The sequence below is a fragment of the Nyctereutes procyonoides genome, unplaced genomic scaffold (genome assembly GCF_905146905.1).
Source record: "Nyctereutes procyonoides isolate TBG_1078 unplaced genomic scaffold, NYPRO_anot_genome, whole genome shotgun sequence".
In the NCBI taxonomy this organism is placed as follows: Eukaryota; Metazoa; Chordata; class Mammalia; order Carnivora; family Canidae; genus Nyctereutes; species Nyctereutes procyonoides.
The window spans coordinates 18,009,509-18,032,283 of record NW_026575133.1 but is presented as its reverse complement, the minus strand read 5'-3'; the positions used below and the strand labels follow the sequence as shown (position 1 = coordinate 18,032,283).

The following is a 22,775-nucleotide window of genomic DNA, read 5'->3' as shown; positions in this document are numbered from 1 at the left end:
GAGGGTTAGGGGACAACTATTTTAAAATTTAATTTAATTTAATAGTTAGCATTCCAGAGTTGTGAATAAGCATTCGTGTCCTGAAGGTGGCAGTATGAAGACTCAGGATAGTCTTCCTAGTTTCACAGATGGATAGCCTTAAGCAGAGCATCACTGGTATTTATGCCTCGAATTACTAAAATGTACTTATGAGACAAAGAGCTAGAATTGCTGATAGGAATTGCGTATTTATGATAACCCAAATAGGATAAGAGGAAACAAACACCAATGACAGTATGAAGCCATAAATACCTTTTGTTTTTCCCTGGTCGAACGTGTATTAGAAAGAACATATTTGGATTTTGGCAATATAATAAGTTAGACTGTGATGATAATATGCTCTAGTTATATGATTACAAATTGGGTCAGTTAGTTTGCTATCAGAGAGTTCTGCAACCTTAACCTTATATTAAAAATACAGCTTGTTTATCCTTAGAGCATGCAGTAAGAGTATAAGGATGGAGCAACATTTGTTATTATTTTTTTCTTTTTACAAAAAGGGCCTCAGAGAGTAATATCAACAACTTTCTATACTAGCAGTAAATTCAAGTAAGATAAAATTTAAAATAACATTATAAATAATGTTTAAAAAAATTAAATAAATAAATAAATAATGTTTAAAATAACATTGTAAATAGCATATAAAATAAAACCAATACTTACATCAAATTTTAAAGCCATTTAAAGAATGAAATGTATTGAAATACCTGTTGGTTTTGTCTCATGAGAAGTGATTCTGATGCTACTAATAATCACTAGCCACTACGTCTGTGACTTTTCTAGAGTTGTGAGGGGCATGAGAACAAGGGAACTTCCAGGCAATTGCATATTGCTTCTAGGTAAATCTTCGGTCCTCATTCTCTCTGGCCTCTTGCCCTCATTTTCCTTAGGGATTAGAACAGAATTTTCCAGAACTGCTCACTCTGTGTTCTCTTAACCCTGAACCCTGTGCCGTCTAGTGTGGCCTTTCAAGGGTAAAGGGACACACCCTTGGCTTGGTCTTACCACACAGGTCACAAAACATAAAGAGAAACTAAAGAGGAGAAAGAAGGCTTTGACTCACTTCATTTTTTCTCACAGAAAATTCACTTCCTTCTGGCCTGCCACTTCCTTTTTTAGGAATCCTGTTGTGTGTTCTCAAGGACTCTGTTTATCTACAACCTACATCAAAACTCTTTCTTCCTGAAGATGAAGTGGTTAAGAGGGAAGACCTGGGCTTTCCTTCATGTGTCAGAGAGTGACAGTGTTTATATACAGAACTGATTTCCTGGAAACACAGCAGCCTCAACCCCTTTTATCTGTGAATGACAAAGAATAAAAGTTACAGTCTCACTGGAGGACCACTTGTGTATCACCATTGAAAAAAATGTTGACACAATCTTCCTCCCTAGCAATTTTATTTCTAAGTCTTTCTTCTAGACATATATTTGCAAACAATTTTAAAGAGACACATTCAAGGATATTCATCTGCAGCATTGTTTGTAATGGTGAAATCAGGAAAAAAAGGGAAATGGTTAACTAAACTAGAATGCATCCATACTATGGAATATATCCACACTCTGCAGCATTCAAAGAATGAAATATACCTACAAATATTGATATGGAAACCTGCAGCATTTTTTAGAAAAATATTTCTCTGTTTTTATGTACATGTGTGCATGAGAGCTATATGTATGTAAACAAAGAAAAAATGGGTCTAGCAGGATATCCACCAACCAAACAGTGGTGAGTACTTCTGCAGAAGAAATCTGGACTTGTGGGGAAGTTAGATTAAAGTGGGCTTTTGCTTTGTTTTTGAATTTTTCACAATATGAATTTCCTAATGTACTATTTATATAATGAACATTTAGGAGAAAGAGACAAGAGGGAAAGGAAGCCAAGAGGACATGCTGGATAGTACAGTGGTTAATTTTATGGCCCCTGGAACCAGATAACCTATACTCACGTTATAGTCTGCTACTTATTTAACCTTTCTGTGCTTCTGATTTTTCCTCTGTAAACTGGGGTTAACAACAGTGCCTACCTCAGAAAGTGGTTGTAAAGATGAAATAAAATGATGTATGTAAAATATTTGGCACCTAGCATGAGTTATGTAAGTGTTAGCTAATATTATTAACTCAAGAATAAATCACTAGTTATCCCACTTTAGTCAGAGAGAAATGATTACTTTCTTCATATTTTGGCACTGGTGAGACCTCAGGAAATGTACCTTAAAAGAAAAAAAATCAATGTCAACAGCATTGGAGATGAGGCTTCTAATGGCTTTGCTGTTATCTAGTCATCCTGGATCAAAATGCATTATGGCCCACTGGAGAGAGTACAGCTCAATCAATATTAATGCCAACCCATTGCACTGAGTGTTGGAGACAAAAAGACCAACGAGGCAAATTTTCTTTTCTTAAGGATCCCATTTTGTGTGACAGAGGGTGTGGTGGAGGGTGGAATCAATCAGTAAACATCATTTCAACACAACATAGTTCTGTGATAGGAATACAGAACAATGAATGGAGTTATAGAAGGAAGGAATGGCTGGTAACAAGGAAAGCTTCCAGCAAGAGGTGAAGATTCTAGGAGGGTGAAGAAGAGTTACCTATGAAAATAAGGAAGAAATGGGCATTCCAGGCAGAGGAAACATCATGATTTATCTGAGGAAACTACAGTAGTTTGGTATTGCTGAAATGCAGTATGTGTATGTTTTTATGCATGTGGATGTGTGTTCGGGTGGTTGATGGGATGGAGGAAGGGAAGAATTGTTGGGAGAAGTAAAGAATAACAAGTTTGGAAAGATCGTGACAAAAGGTGATCTTAATTATGTAGTATTGCAGTGGAAAGATTACTGAAAACAACCTTCCTATTCAGACAGATCAAGGGTTTCTATTGAGCGGTCTCACCTTTGACATATAAACTTTTGAAGAAATATTACAGGCTGATTCCTGACTTCTGCTTCTAAGGTAGAATATAGTAACACATTGAAAGCCAGTGCTCTTGCTGCAATAGGTAGGGGAAAAAAAGGATAAGTTACTAAATCATAGTTTAAAAGACATCAGAGATTGTGGACACTTACTGTGGACCATAAGAACCAAAATTCTAGAGAGAAAGGAGCCCTTCCTCGATGAGCTAACAATATCTGGCCATTTCCTTCTCTGGGGATATTTGCCAGTTCCAGGCGAGGACTAAGAAATCAGGCATGGCCTAGGAAGAGGGACCTCTCCAGGGAAAAGAGAAACTAGTGGAACTTTTTTTGGTGATGGTGTGGGGCTGGCTTGACAGATTGTAAACCAGTTTAGAACTGAACACAAAGGAGCATTTGTTGATTCCTGGATGCTAGAGGACTTGACTAGGAGCTTCTAAAAGGCAGAATGAAATATCTTAATTTCACAGAACTTGGGAGACAAAGTCCCACCAAAAGGAGAGATCCTGCCACAAATATACAGTCAATTACCCCCTTTAAAAATTTGCTAAATATTGAAAGATGCATGGGGTCAGAAGGTAAAAAGCTAAATTCAAAACCTCTAAATGACAGAACCAATTCTGAAGAACTGAAGAGATAGAGACCCGGTAGGGTCTCAATCAAAAGCCAGGAAAGCCACACCTGAAGAATGGAGACAACAATATCCCTGTTTTGGTTGAGGTGATCTGCCTATTTAATGCAAGATGACATCATCTGCAGCCTCTGGATTCCTGTATACCAAGCCTGGCATACAATAAAAATTACAAAATTATGAAAAGGCAGGAAAATATGATCAATAGTCAAGAGAAATAATAGCCAATGCAAGCAAAGTCAAAGATAGATTTGTTCATTGTCTCATACTTATGATCATATATAGGTCCTCTGAAACTCTCTTCAGCACCCTGAGTTAGCTTGGCTTCACACCCTCTGAATATTACATGATTTGGGACTTTGCAAATGTATGACATAAAGATCATCCATGCCAGGCTGTGCAGATTGGAGTTCTATACCCCTGTAAGGCAGTGTTCACGCTTGTACTCCACGGGCTGGACTTTGCAATCAAATCATAGCATCACTGTGATCTTCTCATCAGGAGTTGAGATTACTTTGACCCTATTAGCAAGAGCTTAGAATTAGAATTTGCCATTTGGCACTTCTCATCCCTTAAATGTCCCATGCAACATCCAGATCCCTTCTTAGGCTGTGTAGAATACTTTCCCTTTTATTGTGTACTCTTTTTTTCTTTTTTTCCTTTAAGGGCAGTAGTCTCTGGAGTGGGCGTCTTTGGACAGCTAGTACTTTTTTTTACCTGACTCCTGCTAGAGAATAAAATATTTTCTTACCTCTGCCTTTATTTCCTTGTACTGATGTCTTTTAATGGCAGAGCCTACTTCTGAAATAGTTACAATCTCCACTCTGTCACTAGCCCTCATGTCTAAAGGAACTTTAAGGTCCTTCAAGCTTCACGTTCTGGCCTAAATCTGGACTCAATTACTTGTTCCTCTGTTTTGACTTTATCTCCCCATTTTTGGTCCAATTTTTCTCTTAATTTTCCCCCAGTTACTGCCAATTTTTCTCTTAATTTCCCCCCGGTTACTGCCAATTTATACTTCCAGCATGCTGTATGATCAGCCTCTCACCAACTGCTTCGAACTAACAGTTTCATTATGTTAAGCACCCCCACCCCATACTGGTAAGTAAAGCATTTACTATTTACTGAAGGATAGAATAGATCCCATTCAGAACACAATTCCCAAGAAACTGACTGATATCAAACTCAGCAGTATGCTTCACATCCAAATAGCCATTTTAAGCATGATCACTTAAATTTCTGAAACATGGGCACAGTTAGAGGCTGAGATGAATTGAACAAAGATTCCAGAACGGAAGTGGTAGACAGGTTGATGTCTTCATGCATTAGTTCAGGAGCTCCTTTGGTGAAAAATAGGAACCTCCTGGGGGTGTAAAGTGTTAGGATCCACAAAAAGTGCCTGTTATCAACCAAGTAAATAATTACCATTTGCCCAATGGTCTGTAATAAAAAGTTCTTTCATATACAGCATTAGACTTTCTGCTCCCAATAACCCTTGTGAGGTGAATATTATTCTTATTATGTGCATTTTTAATTTATTTTTAAAAGTAGGCTCCACAACCAGTGTGGGGCTCCGACTTATGACCCCAAGATCAAGAGTCATGTGCTCTACGAACTGAGCCAGGCAGGCACCACTATCATGTACATTTTGAACCAATAGCTAATTTTATGGAGTATTTACTATATGTCTGATTATGGTGATATATTTAACATTGATTACCTCTTTAATTCATTAAAAATCCCAAAGAGGAAGCAACTATTTTTCAGACGAGGAAATCTGAGGCTCAAAGAGGTTGTGGTTAAGGATGTAAGAGTAAAAAAAAAAAAAAAAAAAAAAAAAAGGATGTAAGAGTAGCAAATGAGAGAGCCAGGATTAAGCAATTAATCATTAAATTTGGGAGTTAAATGAGTTTTCTAAGGTCTCCCAGCCAGGAAGTTTAGGATTGGAATTGAGCCCAGGGCTTCTAGTGATTTATTTAAGTACAGCTTTATTCACATACTGTACAATTCACCCATGTAAAATGTAAAATTCATTGACTTTTTGTATGTTCACAGAGTTGTATGTCTATTTTAGTCAGCTCAGGCTGCCATAACAGAATATCACAGACTGGGTGGCTTATGCCACAGAAATTTTTTTTTCTCACAGTTCTGGAGACCAAGTCCAAGGTCAAGTACCAGTGAGGGTGATTTCTGCTGAGGGTTCTCTTCCTTGGCTGAAGCATGGCATTCTTCTTGCTGTGTCCTCACATGGTAGAAGGAAAGACAGACGCCAAACTCTGGTGTTTCTTATTGTAAGAGTACTAATCCTATAGTGAGGAGCCTACCCTAACGCCTCATCTAAATCTAATTATCTCCCAAAGGCTCCCTGTCCAAATACGATCACTGGAGACTAGGACTTTAACATATATTTTGGGGAAACACAACTCAGTTCACAACACCTCAATTCTCAGGTCAGAGGCCACATAGTAGACTAATAAGTGTCCTCTCTCCCAATCAATCTAACTTCTCTGGAGAGAGAACTGGATTGGTCCAGTCTGGATCAAGTCTTCAGTCCAGTCAACTATGGCCAAGCAGAGACTGCTATATCACTGAGTTATAGTGTGGCTTAAAGAATTCTCTTGTTTAAAAAAAGTATTTACCATACAAGTATGTATCCCTAGATGATACATTTTGTAGTATGGCTTGTTTTTAGCAATGTTCTGTTTCTACGATTCAACCATGTTGTCGGGTGAGACTGTGGTGCATTCATTATCATAAATTATAATATTCTAATATGTGACTGAACCATACCTCGTTTTACATATCTTCAAATTTGTTGATTCTCTCTTTAGATGTGTTCAGTCTACTGATGAGCTCACTGAAGAAGTTCTCATCTCAGATGTATCTAGTATTTCCCTCCTACTTTTCTTTTTTATTATTATTTTTTAAAAGATTTTATTTCTTTATTCATGAGAGAGACACACAGAGAGAGGCAGAGTCATAGGCAGAAGGAGAAGCAGGCTCCCTACAGGTAGCCTGATGTGGGACTCCATCCCAGGACCCTGGGATCCTAACCCGAGCCAAAGGCAGACACTCAACCACTGAGCCTCCCAGGTGCCCTGCCATTCCACTTTTCTTATTGTTTCTGTCTTGTTGCTAAAGTTCCCCATCTCTTTATGTTATCTGTCCTTTTCCACCAGATCCAGATTCACTGTTACCTTAAAGTTCTTGTCTAGTCATTCTTTTTTGTTTTTTTCTTTTAAGATTTTATTTATTGGGACACCTGGGTGGCTCAGTGGTTGAGGGTCTGCCTTTGGCTCGGGTCAGGATCCCAGAGTCCTGGGATCAAGTCCCGCATTGGGTTCCCTGCATGGAGGCTGCTTCTTCCTCTGCCTATGTCTCTACCTCTCTCTTTCTGTGTCTCTCATGAATGAATAAATCTTAAAAAAAAAGATTTTATTTATTTATTTGTGAGATACACAGAAAGAGAGGCAGAGACATAGGCAGAGGGAGAAGCAGGCTCCTCACAGGGAGCCCAATGTGGGATTCAATCCCAGACCAGGGATAACACCCTGAGCTGAACGCAGATGCTCAACCGCTGATCCACCCAGGCATCCCTTGTATGGTCATTCTGAAACCTGGGTTATGTCTGAGTCTGGTTCTATTTGATTCTATTTGGTATCATTTTCTTTCTTCCTGAAGAAATTTCTTCAACATTCTTTTTTTTTTAATTTTAATTTTTTTTTATTTATGATAGTCACACACAGAGAGAGAGAGAGAGGCAGAGACACAGGCAGAGGGAGAAGCAGGCTCCATGCACCGGGAGCCCGACGTGGGACTCGATCCCAGGTCTCCAGGGTCACGCCCTAGGCCGCAGGCGGCGCTAACCTGCTGAGCCACCCGATGAATCAATATTTATTTTTTTTTAATTTTTTTTTTATTTATTTATGATAGTCACAGAGAGAAAGAGAGAGGCAGAGACACAGGCAGAGGGAGAAGCAGGCTCCATGCACCGGGAGCCCGACGTGGGATTCGATCCTGGGTCTCCAGGATCGTGCCCTGGGCCAAAGGCAGGCGCTAAACCACTGTGCCACCCAGGGATCCCTTCAACATTCTTATGGTATAGGTCTGCTGGTGATGCATTTTCTCAGCTTTTGTTTGTTGAAGAAAGCTTTGAATGTTTCTGAAGAGTACTTTTGCTAGATATGGAAGTCTAGTTTGAGAGTTTTTTCTTTCAACACTTAAAAAAGTCTTTCTATTGTCTTCTTTATAGCTTAGGTCTGTTATGGAGTCTGTTCTGCTTCTTACCTTTGTTGTTCTGCATGTAGTATATCTTAGTATATCTTTTTTATTCTAGGCACTTATATGATTTTCTCTTTGTTAGTGGTTTATAGCAATTTGAGGGGTGCCTGGTAGCTGTTGGTTAAACATCTGGCTCTTGATTTCAGCTTGGGTCATGATCTCAGAGTTGTGAGATCAAGGCCCATGTCAGGGTCTATACTCAGTGGGGAGTCTGCTAGAGATTCTCTCTCCCTCTCCCTTTCTCTCTGCCTCCCCCCCAGCTCTCCCTGTATCTCAAAAATAAATAAATAAATAAATAAATAAATAAATAAATAAATAGTCTCATGCTCTTTTGACTGAGGCAGCCAGATGTCCCCAGTCGATAGCCTCTTTTTTAAAAAATATTTTATTTATTCATGAGAGACACAGAGAGAGAGTGAGAGAGACAGAGACACAGATAGACAGAGGCTGACACAAACACACACAGAGAGGGAGAGAGAGAGAGAGAGAGAGAGAGAGAGAGAGAGAGAGAGAGAGATGCAGACGAGGAGTACGCTCCTCACAAGGAGCCTGATGTGGGACTCGATCTCCGGAACAGGATCATGCCCTGAGCTGAAGGCAGATGCTCAACTGCTGAGCCACTCAGGCACCCCTGTCCATAGCCTCTTTTAAACATGTGCTCTACCTACAGTTAAATACCTCTTTCAATTTCTAATATTGTTCATTAATGCCTTTTTTGTATCTTAACCAATTCACTAAAGGTTGTATATTTTCTTAATCTTTTAAAAGAACAAATTTTTACCCTACTTTATAATTTCAAATGTGTTAACATTTGGTTAGATTTATCTACATGTAAACAAATATTTTTCCCTTATTCTTCTATCTCATACCTATTAACAGGGATCATTTCTTTCTATATACTTACATTATATATATAATGCAGAAATTAGTGGAAATATAATTATTTGTTTAATCTTAAAATATCTTTATTTTGCCATTTATTTATTTATTTATTTATTTAAAAGATTTTATTTATTTATTCATGAGAGACACAGAGAGAGGCAGAGACAGGCAGAAGGTGAAGCAGGCTCCCTGTGGGATTAAGCCCTGAGTTTTTTTTTTTTTTTAAGTCAGATAAAAAGTTTTATTTTGTATTTATTTTTAAGATATGGCAAGAGTTCCTAAGTTCTGTGTCCCAGTCTGGACACTGACCTTGGAAAAATAGATGCCTTTCTGAGCCAGCAGCTGTTGATGCGTGCCATGCTCCTTGACTTTGCCATTCTGAAACACCACTATTATGTCTGCATTCTGGATGGTGGACAGGCGGTGGGAGATCATGATACAGGTCCGGCCTTCTTGTGCTTTGTCCAGGGCTTCTTGGACAATCTTTTCACTTTCAGTATCCAGAGCTGATGTAGCTTCATCCAACAATAGGATTTGAGGTTGTCTGATGAGGGCTCGAGCGATAGCAATCCTCTGTTTTTGACCTCCTGAGAGCTGAGTTCCCTTATCTCCCACTCTTGTTTCATATTTATGGGGTAAGGTCTCGATGAAAGGATGTATGTTGGCTGCTTTGGATGCATTCACAATTTCATCCTGGCAATATTCTCAGCAATGCTGCAGTCAAACAGGACAGGCTCCTGGGACACAATTCCAGGGTGGGCTCTGAGCCACTGGATGCTAAGTTTCTTTGCTTCTTGACCATCTAAGAGCACACTGTTCCAGCGACTGGGTCATAGAAGCGCTCTAGGAGCTGGACCACTGTGCTCTTCCCATAGCCACTGCTGCTGACCAGGGCCAGCGTCTGGCCCTTCTTCACCTTAAGACTCAGCCCTTGGAGCACGGGCACTTTTGGCCACGTGGGATAGTTGAACACGACTTCATTAAATGTCACATTTCCTTCAAATTTACAGGGTGGAGGAGGTATAACATTTCCCCACCCAATAGGACTCGCTTTTCTAACAAAACCTGATCAGAAGTGACACTCATCACTGCCAAGCAGAGCTTTCCTTTCTCTCAAATGGGGCTAGCAGTGGTGTTCCATGCAGCAGTGCTCTGGCTGTGCACGTCCTCGAGAGGCACGGCAGGGCCGTGGGCGTGGGGGCAGAAAGCCAACATTGGCTCTTGAAAATCAGGGACTGTGCGGTTGCTCCTCACGGCTGTGGAAGCCCAGCCTGTGCTGCAGAGCCTGCTGCCCTGGCGCCAGTGCTCAGGAGATGTGGGGGCTCTCATCTCTCAGTCCCCAATTGTCCTACTTTGGGATAATTTTTAATATACTTTAAAAATCACTTGGTATTTTTATGAGACATTAAATTTTTATCAGTATATCAGCACCTGGCACATGTGAAGTATTCAATAAATGTTTGTTCTTTAAAAAAAAAGGCAGACACTCAACCACTGAGCCACCCAGGTGCCACTGCCCTCATGTTTTAAAGACATTTTTGTTGTTTATGCAATTATTAAATGACTAGTTATAGTCTAAACGAATTTCATTGTCTTCTGGTTTTCATCATTCCCATCAAGATGTCTGTTGTCAGTCTGCTATCTCTTTATAAGCTGTGTGTCTTCTCTTTGCTTTTCTGGTCTTCTTTTTAAAATGTCTTCAGTGTTCAGTTTCAAGTCAATGTATTTTTTATTCATCCTGCTTGATATATGCTGTATTTCCTTTATCTATGGATTTATGGTTTTCTATAAAGTTTTCAGCTGTTATTTCTTGAAATGGCATTTCTCTTCCATGATTTCTATTCTCTTGTAGGACTCCTATTAATTATAATTAATGTGTTAACTATAGATTAGTCCTCATCCTTTTCTTCATATATCTTAACCTTTCTTGTATTATCCATCTCTTTATATTTCAGAGTTGTATTCTTAGTAGTTTTTAATATCTACATTCCACTTCAGTAATTCTTTCTTTGGTTCCAGCTAATTTTCTGTTTTACCTATCCATTGAATTTTTTAAAAAATCTGTTGATATTTTAAATTTCTGTTTGGTTCTTTTTGAAATTTACTTGGTCATTTTTGATAGTCTCTTGTTGGCTCATTTTTGTGATTTATATCTTTTATTATTTTATTTTATTACATTATATATTTCAACTTTTATTTTAGTAATTTTTAAATTAAAAAAAATTTTGACAGCCTGAGCAGAGAGGGGCAGTGGGAGGAGAGAATCTTAAGCAGGCTCCATGCTCAGCACAGAACCTGATGTGGGGCTTGATATCATGACCCTGAGATCATGACCTAAGCTAAAATCAAGAGTCTGATGCTTAACCAACTGAGCCACCCAGGCACCCTATGTATTTCATAATTTTTTTATTATGACCTCATTTTTGGTTGATCATCTGTGGAATCCAGGGGGTCTAAATTAGGAATGCTTTTACCAAAATAAGATTTTTGTTTGCTTCTCTTGGGAGCCACGGATGGTACTGATGTGGGATCATTGTAACCCCTTTTAGTGGCCTGGCTTAATGAAGAGTCTTAGGTCTAGCTTCTCCAGCTTGTATATCTGTCTACTAGAATGCAAATATCTGTGAGGACAGGGACTTTATCTAATTGTTTGCCATACCTTCCTCATTGGCTACTACATGGTATAAATTTCATACTTGTTTGCTGAAAAGACATTGAACAGCTCAGCTTGCCTTTTTTTAAAACTTGAAGTTATACAAAAAGTAGAATTATTGTCATGTTACTTATGAGAAATTTAAGTTCAGAATGAGAAATGATGGTAAGTCAGCAGTTGAAAAGCTATGGGAGTAAGAATCAATATTCAATCATTTAAAAAATCAATAAAGAAGATGGTTACCAGAGGGGAGGTGGGTGGGGTAATGGGTGAAACAGGTGATGGGGATTAAAGAGTACACTTATGATGAGCACTGAGTAATGTATAGAAGTATCAAATCACTGTATTGTACACCTGAAACCAATATAACATTGTATGTTAACTATACTGGAATTAAAATTTAAAACTTTAAAAAATCAATAAAAAATAGAAATTACTGATAATGTACACTAAATTTCCTTCTATTAGAAGTTGAGGGATAGGGATCCCTGGGTGGCGCAGCGGTTTGGCACCTGCCTTTGGCCCAGGGCGCGATCCTGGAGACCCAGGATCGAATCTCACGTCGGGCTCCCGGTGCATGGAGCCTGCTTCTCCCTCTGCCTGTGTCTCTGCCTCTCTCTCTCTCTCTCTCTCTGTGACTATCATAAATAAATAAAAATAAAAAAAAAAAGAAGTTGAGGGATACATGGGTGCCTCAGTGTTTGCGTGTCTGCCTTTGGCTCAGGTTGTGATCCAGGGGTCCTGGGATGGCCTGCATCAGGTTCACCACAGGGAGCCTGCTTCTCTCACTGCCTATGTCTCTACCTTTCTTTGTGTGTCTCTCATGAATAAATGAATAAAATCTTAAAAAAAGAGAGAAGAAATTGAAAGGGTATTTTTGGCAAGAATCAAATAGTAACATCTTTTTCAAACACAGACTGAAATGTGTTTTTTCCCCTTAGTAGTATATACAAACTCCTTTTTATAATTTCAACCAATAGAATATAATTGTTTTCGGACTTTAAAATTGGCACGTAGGGGCACCTGAGTGATTCCAACCCTTGATTTCAGCTCAGGGCATGGTCTCAGAGTTGTAAGATAGAGCTCTGTGCTGGGCTCTACACTGTGTGGAAGCCTGCTTATGATTCTCTGTTTCCCTCTTCCTCTGCCCCTCCCCCCACTCACGGAAGCAAGTGCCAAAAAATTGGCATTTAATTTTTCTCTTAAAATTCTTTGCACCTTTGCACATTGTTTTTACAACGATTTCTAAAGTATTATCAGTTATTTTAGATGAGAAGTTGTTAGAATGTTAAGCTACTAACAGAAACTTGGTGCTATATGGTAGGAGGAATGAGTTTTAGAGTTCTAACATCACAGGAAGAGATTCTGGGATGTCATGATTGATCCTAAAAGGTATTTCAAACTCTCGTAACTCCAAAATATAAGCAAATCATATAATTTTAAAAATCTGAACTGATTCATAACTTGAAGGCTAATGCTAAATTCATAGGGAAAACTTACTCTAGTCAAAGATAATCTTTGACAATAAACTTACAATTTCCCAAGCTGCCAGTCCATCAGGTCCTGAGTACTAACTGTGTATTGTGTAAGGTGTCTTATTTCCGACTTATATAGAGGAGTATATTAGTCTTTTATAGGCACCTTAAGGATAAGAATAAGATCTGTTCATTTTGGGACTTTTACACTCTACCTGTATTTCTGGTGTGAGGTTTTCAGGATCAGAACTATTGTGGCATTTTGAGAAAAGGACTGGATATTAACTAAGGGATGAATATAGAAAAACACATAATTTTGTGACCTCCCTATCTTACCAGTATGGTATCTGATATAAAAATGTCCTGTGATACACTTCCAGAACAAATTCAATTCCACAAAACTATCCAAGTCTCTGATTTCAAGGAACTTAAAAACAGTTGGGGAGACAGGAAACATATATACCCAAACCATTCAACAGCAACGCACAGCATTGTATTAAGTAAAAATGGGTGGCTCTGAAAATACAGGCTATAGAAGTTGAGAGAACGAGGAGATCCCCAGTGTGGGTTAAGGTAGCTGGAGAATATTTTATGAGGAGGCAATGCAGAAGTTAATTTGGGCGAGAAGAAGGGCATTTGGGAAGAGCAATGAGAATGAGCAATGGGAATGAGAGACACTGGATATTATAATATTATTGAGAAACAGGGGACAGTATCCCATCTACAAAAGTAGTTGTACTACAACAGCACTTCCTTAGGGTAGTAGCTAGAGATGATGCTGGGGAGGTAGGAGAGCACAGATTATAGAAGACTTTAAAATCTCTGTAGACCTTAGCCTCCATGTAGACATTTCTATCTTGTTCACCATTACAATTCTAGTATTTACTGTAGAGAATGGTACATGGTATATTTCAATGAAATTCTGTTGAATGGATTCATTGTGTAGATGAAGACACTTTGAAATGTTGAGGCTTTATGTTGAGATCAGTGGGGATTCACAGGAAGTTTGGGAGTGTGAAGATACCTGAGTATAAACAGTGTCTTAGGAAAACTATCCTCAAGGTTATAGACAGAATCACCTGGAGGAGGCAGAGACTGGATGTGGGGAAGTCAGGTAGGCTATTCATGTAATCATTCTTTGGGTGAGAAGGGTTAATAGTGGGTTGAGGATAGCCAGAAAGAAGAGTTATTTTGAGATCGAACCAACTGAATTGTGATTTATTGGCAAGTTTTTCACCTAGAATACAGTAAAAAAAATGTTGTCAAGATGGATGAATGAGTTAATTTTTGTAGTGGGTAGTTGAATGTGAGAATTTCTACTTTCATCACTTATCTTTTTTCTAGTTATTTCCTTCTCCAGATGATCATTCAATTGGGCTTTCTTTGATGATGCTCAATTTTCCACCAATTTGTTATCCCCCCCCCCCACCCCGGAGCTATTAGGTTCATCCGTTCTTTGAATACTTCTGGATTGTCACACCTATTGCACCTCTCAGGACGGATTTGGGAAGCGCCCACGTAGAAAATACGTGTTGTGAGCATGCAAGGAGGAATAGCTGACAGAGAAGGGAGTGAGTGTGAATTCCTGAAACTTGGAATTCTCCCACCAGTCTTACAGGTTAAATCAGGTACTGTTGATTGTTCCGAAAGCTTAGAATTCCACGTCTTCAGTTTACAACTTCTGGATCTGGTGGCTTTGTTATGTTGCTTACTACCATCAGGCTCCACCATCAAGGTTTCTCTTCTGGGCTCTAGAAGGCTGTTTTTGTATATGCTTTTTACCCTGGCATATGGAAAAAGCGGATTTGTTTGGAGCGTGCACCCTAGTCTCCAACCTAGCCGAGCTGTGACACTTCAGAGGTGTCCACAGACATTCCTTGGACGTCTCCGTCAAGCTAAGCTCTGTCTGCAGGGCTTATTACCTCCGAGGCCTCCGAAGAGGAGTCCCGCCCATCCCACCCAGACGACTTCGAAAGGGCTCGTGCGTGGGTCACTAATTCTGCTTTGACGCCCCAAGCATGAGCTGCCCAAGGCCTTGTACCCACTGAGGGCCAAGCCCCCCTGGGGCATCACTTAGGGGAGGGAGCAGAACGGCCCTTTCTGGCTTGCTTTCTCGGGGACCAAAGCAGGAGGCTGCAAAGCCCCTAACAACAGCCACAGTATTATTATCAATTATTTTAAATCAAGAATCCCAGCCGGGGGGGTGGGGGGGGTGGGGAGGGAGGAGGGGAAGACGCAGACCCCTAGTGCACGCCCCACCTCGCTGGGGACAAAAGCCCCGCCTGGCGCCGCAGCCCAGGACAGGGTGGGCCGGGCCGGGGCGGGGGAGGCGGGGGAGGCGGGGGAGGCCTGGAGGCCGGCGGGCGGGGGCGGGGGCTGGGGAGGCGGCAGGCGGGGCGGGGGCGGGGGCGGGGCGGGGGAGGCCGGCGGGCGGGCCCCGCCCAGCGCCGGCCGCGGGCTGTCAGCGCTGCCGCGCCCCGCGGCCGGTCCCCGCGGCCGGTCCCCGCGGCCCCGCCTGCCCTCCTCGCAGCGCCCCGCGGGCGGCCAGGTGTCCTGCGGGCGGCGTCCCCGCGCTGCCAGCCGCCTCCCCACGCGGGCGGCGGGCGGCGGGCGCCTGTGCGCTGCGGCGCGTTCCGGGGATAATTCCCTCCCCACGCCCTGCCGGGTAGCTCCGCTCCCTCCCTGCTTGGGCTCCCGCTGCCTGAACCATGTCGGCGAGGGGTGAGTGGGGACCAGGTGGGACCGGCCGCCGCCCCCGCGCCAGGCCCGGCGGGGCAGGGAGGGCGGGGGGCACCTGGGCGGCCCGGGCAGGTGCGCGGCGCGGGGGGCTGCGGGGGCCGCGCTGGCCCCAGCCCGGCCTGAAACTTTGGCGGCGGATCCCTGGGCTCCGGGCGGCTGCGGGGGGGTGGGGGGGTGGAAGGCAGCCCTCGCCCTTGACCTTGATCCCCGGATGTGGGTGAAGCGAGAGGGCCGAGGTCGGTGCCTGGCTCACCTGTACGCGCCGCGCGGCTGCGCTGGGAGGGCGTGGGGGATGGGCTTCCCGCTGCCCGACCTGCTGGGGAGCCGCCCCAGGGGCTGTCCGGGGGAGAGGAAGAGGCATTTTTTTCCTCCTTTCTTGTTACCATTTTGCAGCTTGGTGATGGAAGGAATCCAGCGCTTGATGCAGTAAGATTTAAAGCTGCAGTGCTTATACCCCCATTAAAAAAAAAAAAAAAAAGTAAATTCCCTATACCTGTACTCCTCTTTAGCATTAATCTTCTTCCCACCCCACCCCACCCCCACCCCGCCCCACCCGTTTTCTTTCTGGAGTGAAACAATTACTGCAGGTAAAACCGGGTGAAAGTAAAATTAAAAAAAAAAAAAGAAGAAGAAGAAGAAGGAAAAATCCAAATTGCTTTTCAGGCAAGAGTGAAGGGAATGTATTTTTTGCCATCTGGAGCCAGTGGTGATGCTGGGAAGAGTGGGCTGCTACTATGAGTGAAATATTAAAGAGATCAAGTCATTGTGCAGTTTGCCAGCAATTAAAATGAAGTGACTTGGTTGCTCTGCCATAAGCGTTTAAGGAAAATATTGATTATCTTTAGAAAGTTTATTTGCAAAGCAGTAAGTACCACCCTTTTTGATACCGTAAAACTTGAAAGAGTTGCAGAGTTGTTTTTGTGTCTTTTTTTTTTTTTTTTTTGATTCTGAAGGGTTAACCCTGCTTTTGGAGGGGGGGGCAGTTAAGGAATTTAATAACGTGTTGGATAATTTAGTGCTGCTTTTCAGGGTTCACTCTGGGGCATGTAATGAATAGACTAATTTCTAATGTTTAAATTTCTTTTTAAGGACTTTTTAAGGTCTTTGTTGATCTGGCAATATGGTCAGTTGGCTCCATACCTGGAAATGAGGTGGTAAGGGCTAGGTGGAAGACAGAATTTATATTTGTAGATACTGGGCTATAGAAGTGACACGAGGCCCCAAGATACTACCTGCCTAATATTGCTTAATGATTTGTGATTAAAGAAGGAAAAAAGAGGATGGAACAGAATGACTGGAGGGGACCGGGTGTGTGTATGGGATCTTCCAAATGATTCCAGCTGTACAGTCTCTGAACTGTATTCTAACGCTGAGGCTTTTGGTCCTGATCTCTGTCCTAAGTACAACAAAGAACATGTGAGGAATATCTCTTGTAGTTTATAAAGGTCTCTGTGGTCAGAATCCACTTCTGATACAGTTTTACATCACCAAAACCCCTTAGTACGGTACCTTGCGCAATGTAGGAACCATGTAACTACTAGGAACCTGGTATGGCCTAAGAAGCATCAAGTTCATTAAGAAACCAAGCATCAAGGGCATTAAGAAACATCCCCCTCCCCCTCCCCCCACACACACCTAGAAGTTTCTCCTTGTCTGTGGTCCTTTTTATTATAGGGTCTCTGTGGCTTATCTGAGGATATGAATGAGGATGGCCCCAGGGATTCAGAGGAGTAGAGCCTTAAGTAGAGCCTTAGATATTTCTCAATATTTCTCACATATTTCTTCTTGAACCTGGTTCCAAGAAGAATGATTTGGAGTCAGACATAGACATGTCACTCAGTTGTCTTGTTTTCTCTTCAAATTCTGTGTTGATACTTTTGCATTTAACAGTTAAAAATCTGACTAACATTGCGGGGGCAAAATGCCATGATAATTAATATCCATTATTGCAGACTTCTTGTGTGTCAGGTACTTTACATGTATTAAATCACTGAATTTTCACAATAACAAGTAGATACTGTTATTACCTCCCCATTTCACAGATGAAGGAACTGAGGTATTGAAAGATTGTGTAACTTGCCTGAGCTCAAATGGTTGGTAAGTGGCAGATCCTGATTTCCATCCCGGTCTGTCTGACCTCTGATCACATCACATGGTTTTAAGGTCTTTTGTTATTAGTCCTTTGAATATTATAGTAAACATCTCAATCATTGATTTACCAAAAAGAAAGAGAAAAATGTCCTATCCTTGAGATTTAAAGGAAAGAGTCTTTGTAAGTAGGTTGGAATTCCTGATACCTTCAGGGTCATTTGGTAAATGCAGAGTGAAGGAAACAAGGCTACTTGACCCCTACTGTTGTTAACTTGCTATTCCCACTGTGTTTCCTCCTACTTGTTTTGAGGACGAGAACTTCTTACATCTTACCAATGACTGAGGATTTTTCCAATGTTTTTATGAAGCACTTTTATTTTTATGAATTTGTAAACAACAACAACAACAACAACAATTCCAAGTGATTAGCAGACTACCTAGTAGAATAGCTACTGAAATGAGCTCGTGTGGAAAAATGTGTTTGCCATTTATTTATTTACAAAAGATGTCAAAACTATGAGCTTTTTTTTAAAAGATTTTATTCATTCATTCATTCATTCATTCATGAGAGTTACAGAGGCATAAGCAGAGGGAGAAGCAGGCTCCTTATAGGGAGCCTGATGCGGGACTTGATTCCAGGACTCCAGGATCATGACCTGAGCCAAAGGCAGATGCTCAACCACTGAACCACCCAGGAGTACCTGCTATGGTTTTCTAATTCAGATCTGCTCTCACCTCTTACTCCTGAAAGTATAGATACGGCTTCAGGGTCAGAAAGTTAATGTGTCTATTTAAATACCTAATTTATAAATGGGAAGGTCTTTAGACTTTTGGAAAGATAAATGTCATTAATCTAAGAAATGATCTCTGCTTATTTCTAATATCTATGCTTGTAGGTTATGGTGGGGTAAAAATATCTTTTAAATGTTGAAAACTACTGAATTTCATAAGAAAAATGATTTTATTAAGAATTTTAGAGAGGGACACCTGGGTGGCTCAGTGGTTGAGTGTCTGCCTTTGGTCCAGGGCATGATCCAGGGTCCTGGGATTGAGTCCTGCATTGAGCTCCTGTGGGGAGCCTATTTCTGCCTCTGTCTATGTCTCTGCCTCTTTCTGTGTCTCTCATGAATAAATAAAATCTTTAAAAAAAAAACTGGAAGAAATCTGAATGTTCATCCATTGGGGAATGAGTGACTAGGTTATGGTATATCCATACAATGGACTATTACACAACTTTTAGAAAGAACGATTTAGCTCCAAAATGTGTTTGATCTGGAGGGATGGTCATGATACACTTAAATGAAAAAGGGCAAGTTTTAGAATAAAGTGTATGTAATATATAATCCCAGTTTTGTGAACTATGTGCATGTGTGTGTGCTCTGTAGGCACAGAGAGTAACATAGAACAGTACACACCAGGGTTACTTACCTCAAAGGCAAAGGTGGGGAGAGGAGACAGCTGGCTTTTCCTTGAATACATCTTTCTGTTTGCTAGCAAGTAGACATAGCTTTAAAAGACTGAGAGAAAAATCCAGTAAAGAAAAAAATGTATCAGTTCTTCCCCATTCATTCATTTTCTCAAGTCAGGGACGTAGGTTTTTATTCATTCATTCAACATTTATTGAACACCTCTTATGTGCCAGCAATTGGTGAACAGGACCCAGTGTATACCGTCAAGGATCTCGTAGTTTTGTGGAAGAGACAAATACATAAATGCTTATAAAAATAGGATATGCTGAGTGCAGTGAGAAAGAGAAAGATAATATGGGATATATATAGAGAGAATTATGATGATACAAAAGAGTGACCCTGAATACAGCCATGGGGGTAAGGACCATGCGATCTTGAAGAAAAGAAAGTTGTGTTCTTGGAGAATGATCTGGATTCTTAGATGAGCCAGATGACAAAGAATGGATTGAGGGATAGGCTTTTTAGAGAGAGGGGCATAGAAAAGAAACAGTACAATGTGTGCTGACCTGGAAAGCAAGTTGGTGCAGGATTTAATGCTTGCCAGGGAGAGGAGAGCCAAATCTCAGCTGAGTCGGGAGATGCAGAGGGCACTTTGGGGAAAGGCCAAGGATGTAGGGAGCTTTGTTTACAAGGAGCTGTGGTTCCAGACAGCACAGTGGAAGGTTGTCAGTGGTGGCAGATGTGCAGAGGGAAGAAGCACAAGGCAGAATGGGATAAGAAGGGAGAGGAAATGAACAGGGATTGGGAGCTCTTCATCGTTTCCATGAGTCGGATTGCAGGAATGAGAGAGATAGTTGGGCATGATTGGCCTCAACTTTGTAGAGTAGCAGTAAAGCCCTCTGCTGGACAGTGGTTCCTTCCGCAGTGTTGGGGTACAGAGGGACTATAAAAATCAGAGCTACACTCCTTTTTTTTTTTTTTTTTAAGATTTTATTTATTTATTTATTCATGAGAGACACACAGAGAGAGGCAGAGACACAGGCAGAGGGAGAAGCAGGCTCCATACAGGGAGCCCAATATGGGACTCGATCTAGGGACTCCAGGATCATGCCCTGAGCCAAAGGCAGACGCTCAACCACTGAGCTACTCGGGTGTCCCAGAGCTACACTCCTTTTTGCTGACTTCTTCCACTTCTATGCTTATGGTGGGGCTTATCGTGGGGCTCAACAAACTCTATCTGTTCATTGATAGAGGGAGGACTTCCATTCTGTTTCTTCTTTCTCTGTTACTTCTTCCTGGAAATGGATGGCTGTTACAACCACCAGTTGCATCACTCCACCTTTATCAGTTTGCCAGGTTGATGCTGTAAAGATGAATGCATGGAGGATTTTTATTTGGTGTTATGTGGGGGCCATTATTCTGGCCTGTATTAGCTAAGTTTTTCTTCTCTGTGAGTTACAGAGCCTCAAGCAGTTTATCAAACTGAAGAAAATAAGATATATTTGAAAGCCAAGTTTAGCCATTATTAGTTTTGATATAAAAAAAATCAACACAGCAACACATTACACTTCTAGAACTATATTAAAATAAATGGGTTGTATTCAATAAATGGATTTTTTTTACATAAGAGAAATAATTTTTGACATCAGTATCCCACAAAAGGGAGAATCATGTTCCAGAAAAGATTTTCAGAAGGTTAAATTGTTCCCACATTGGATCTGTAAACAGCATTACCTTTTTTTCTCTCTTTTTTTTTTTTTTTTAGTTTTGAGACCTCAGGTACAAAAGTTTGGGCTGATCATATTTTCTTAGGTCATGGCTCACTGTTATCAGTTCATCAGACCCTTATCTTAGATATCTATTTATTTATTTCAAAGTTTATTTATTCATTTTTCAGTAATCTCTAAATCCAATGTGGGGCTCAAAGTCACCACACTGAGAGCAAGAGTTGCATGCTCCTCTAACTGGACCAGCCAGGCGCCTCACCCATTCCTTTTCTCCCATAGGGAACTATTCTAATACACTTGATATGCGTGTCCATGAGTTTGTAGCAAAACCAATTCTTAGACCAGCTCTTATATTTAAAATTATGAATATCAAGTCATTTTATGTATGTTCCATGTGTATTCTGTGTTTTTGAGGGCTAGTCAAGTTCTAAAATAACATTTTATGAACATATACATATTTCTGATCTTATTTGGAAGTTTTACATCACTTAATATAATACCATGCCTTATTCTGTTAGGGACTAACAGAATCCAATTCAAAAGGTTAGTCCTCATCTCAGAGGAATGTAAACTGAGTTAGGTGTGTGTGTGTGTGTGTGTGTGTGTGTGTGTGTGTGTAAAGTTATATACACAGCTGACCAGAATAGGATGTGATAAAGATTATCATCGAGGTATGGGAGTGTCAATTAATTGTGGCAGCTGATAACAAGAACAACTTTGCTTCACAGAGGGGATGGAATCTGAGTTGGATCTTGGAGGATGAGTAGAATTTGGCCAGCAGATCACTAAAGATGTGCTTTCCTTTCAGAAGGAACAGCACAGGTAGGAACGTGGAGGAGTGAAAGCGCAGGGTATGTGAGGAGGAAAAAGTCTGGGAAATCTGGGGGCAGGAGATTTGTGGTGGGAAGAGGAAAAGAACAGGAAGACAGAGGGATGACATCTGAAACTGGTAAGCCTTTACATCCAAAGTCTTTTCCTAAACAGAGAACTCCAAATGAAGAGAAGGGAAGTGAGAGGTCTGTTCTTGGTAACATTCAGAGTAACTCGTCCCTGGTTGTGCAACTGCCCACAATGCATATTAGAGATGGTATTTTATCGCCAAATAATGTTGCAGTGAGTTACATTTTATCCTGACCGCAGTTCTCATTGAGGTAGAAATTTTGTGTTTCCTTTCAGATGGCAGACTAGGCTATCGGAGCCTTATCCTTAGCTTTGTACTGGACACCAGAACATCCCAGTGCTAAGAATGCTGGCACACAGGAAGACCGAATACAGAATGGCCAAACAACATGTTCGACTGTAGCAAGGGGAAGGGAGTGAGGCCATTCCGCCAGGAGAAGTGTGTGTTCTTAACTTGATCCTATTTTTATGTGTACCTGACTAATTCACTCAGTTCTAGGGAAGGAACAAAACAGCACTAATTAATAGAGCCCATTAAAATGAGAGATGCAATTTTGTAAAATTTATGGAACATTTCCTTTGAGATGGTAAATTAGTCTTTACGGTCTTTTATGGGAGAAATATTTCTTTTTCATGAGCCTATGGTTTCAGGTTCTTCTCTAAGTTAATCTATATCAGTATTCATTGATATAAGTAGTACTAATCACTTGCTACAGTTTGACCTTTTGTTGCTCCATTCACAAGATGCTGCTTAGTAAGACCTCAAATGTACTTCACTTGTGGTTGCCCTCATCTGCTTGATCCCTGGTTTCCAATGTACTTCGATAAAGAAAGGAAAAAGAATGTGAGTGGTTATTAGCATTTCACCCTGGTTAAAGTAGCAAGAATGATGATGATATTCTCTAGGAATATCATCCTTCTGTCTGTTCATCCATCCATCCATCCATCCATCCTTCCATCCCATAGACATCTATTGAGCCTTCCTAGAGTTCATAATCAAACACACATCAATGAAAATCCAACTGTCTGTACTCATT

At 41.0% G+C, this 22,775-nt stretch overlaps 1 protein-coding gene across 1 annotated transcript in view; it reads left to right on the top strand.

The window, feature by feature from the left end:
* The first annotated feature begins 15,385 nt into the window (after window positions 1-15,385).
* ABLIM1 (actin binding LIM protein 1) overlaps window positions 15,386-22,775 on the top strand; it is a 292,094-nt gene continuing 284,704 nt past the window's right edge. Inside the window, exon 1 of the mRNA XM_055300653.1 lies at window positions 15,386-15,593. Coding sequence (XP_055156628.1) covers window positions 15,581-15,593 — 13 coding nt within the window. The 5' untranslated portion in view covers window positions 15,386-15,580. The remainder of the gene's footprint in view (window positions 15,594-22,775) is intronic.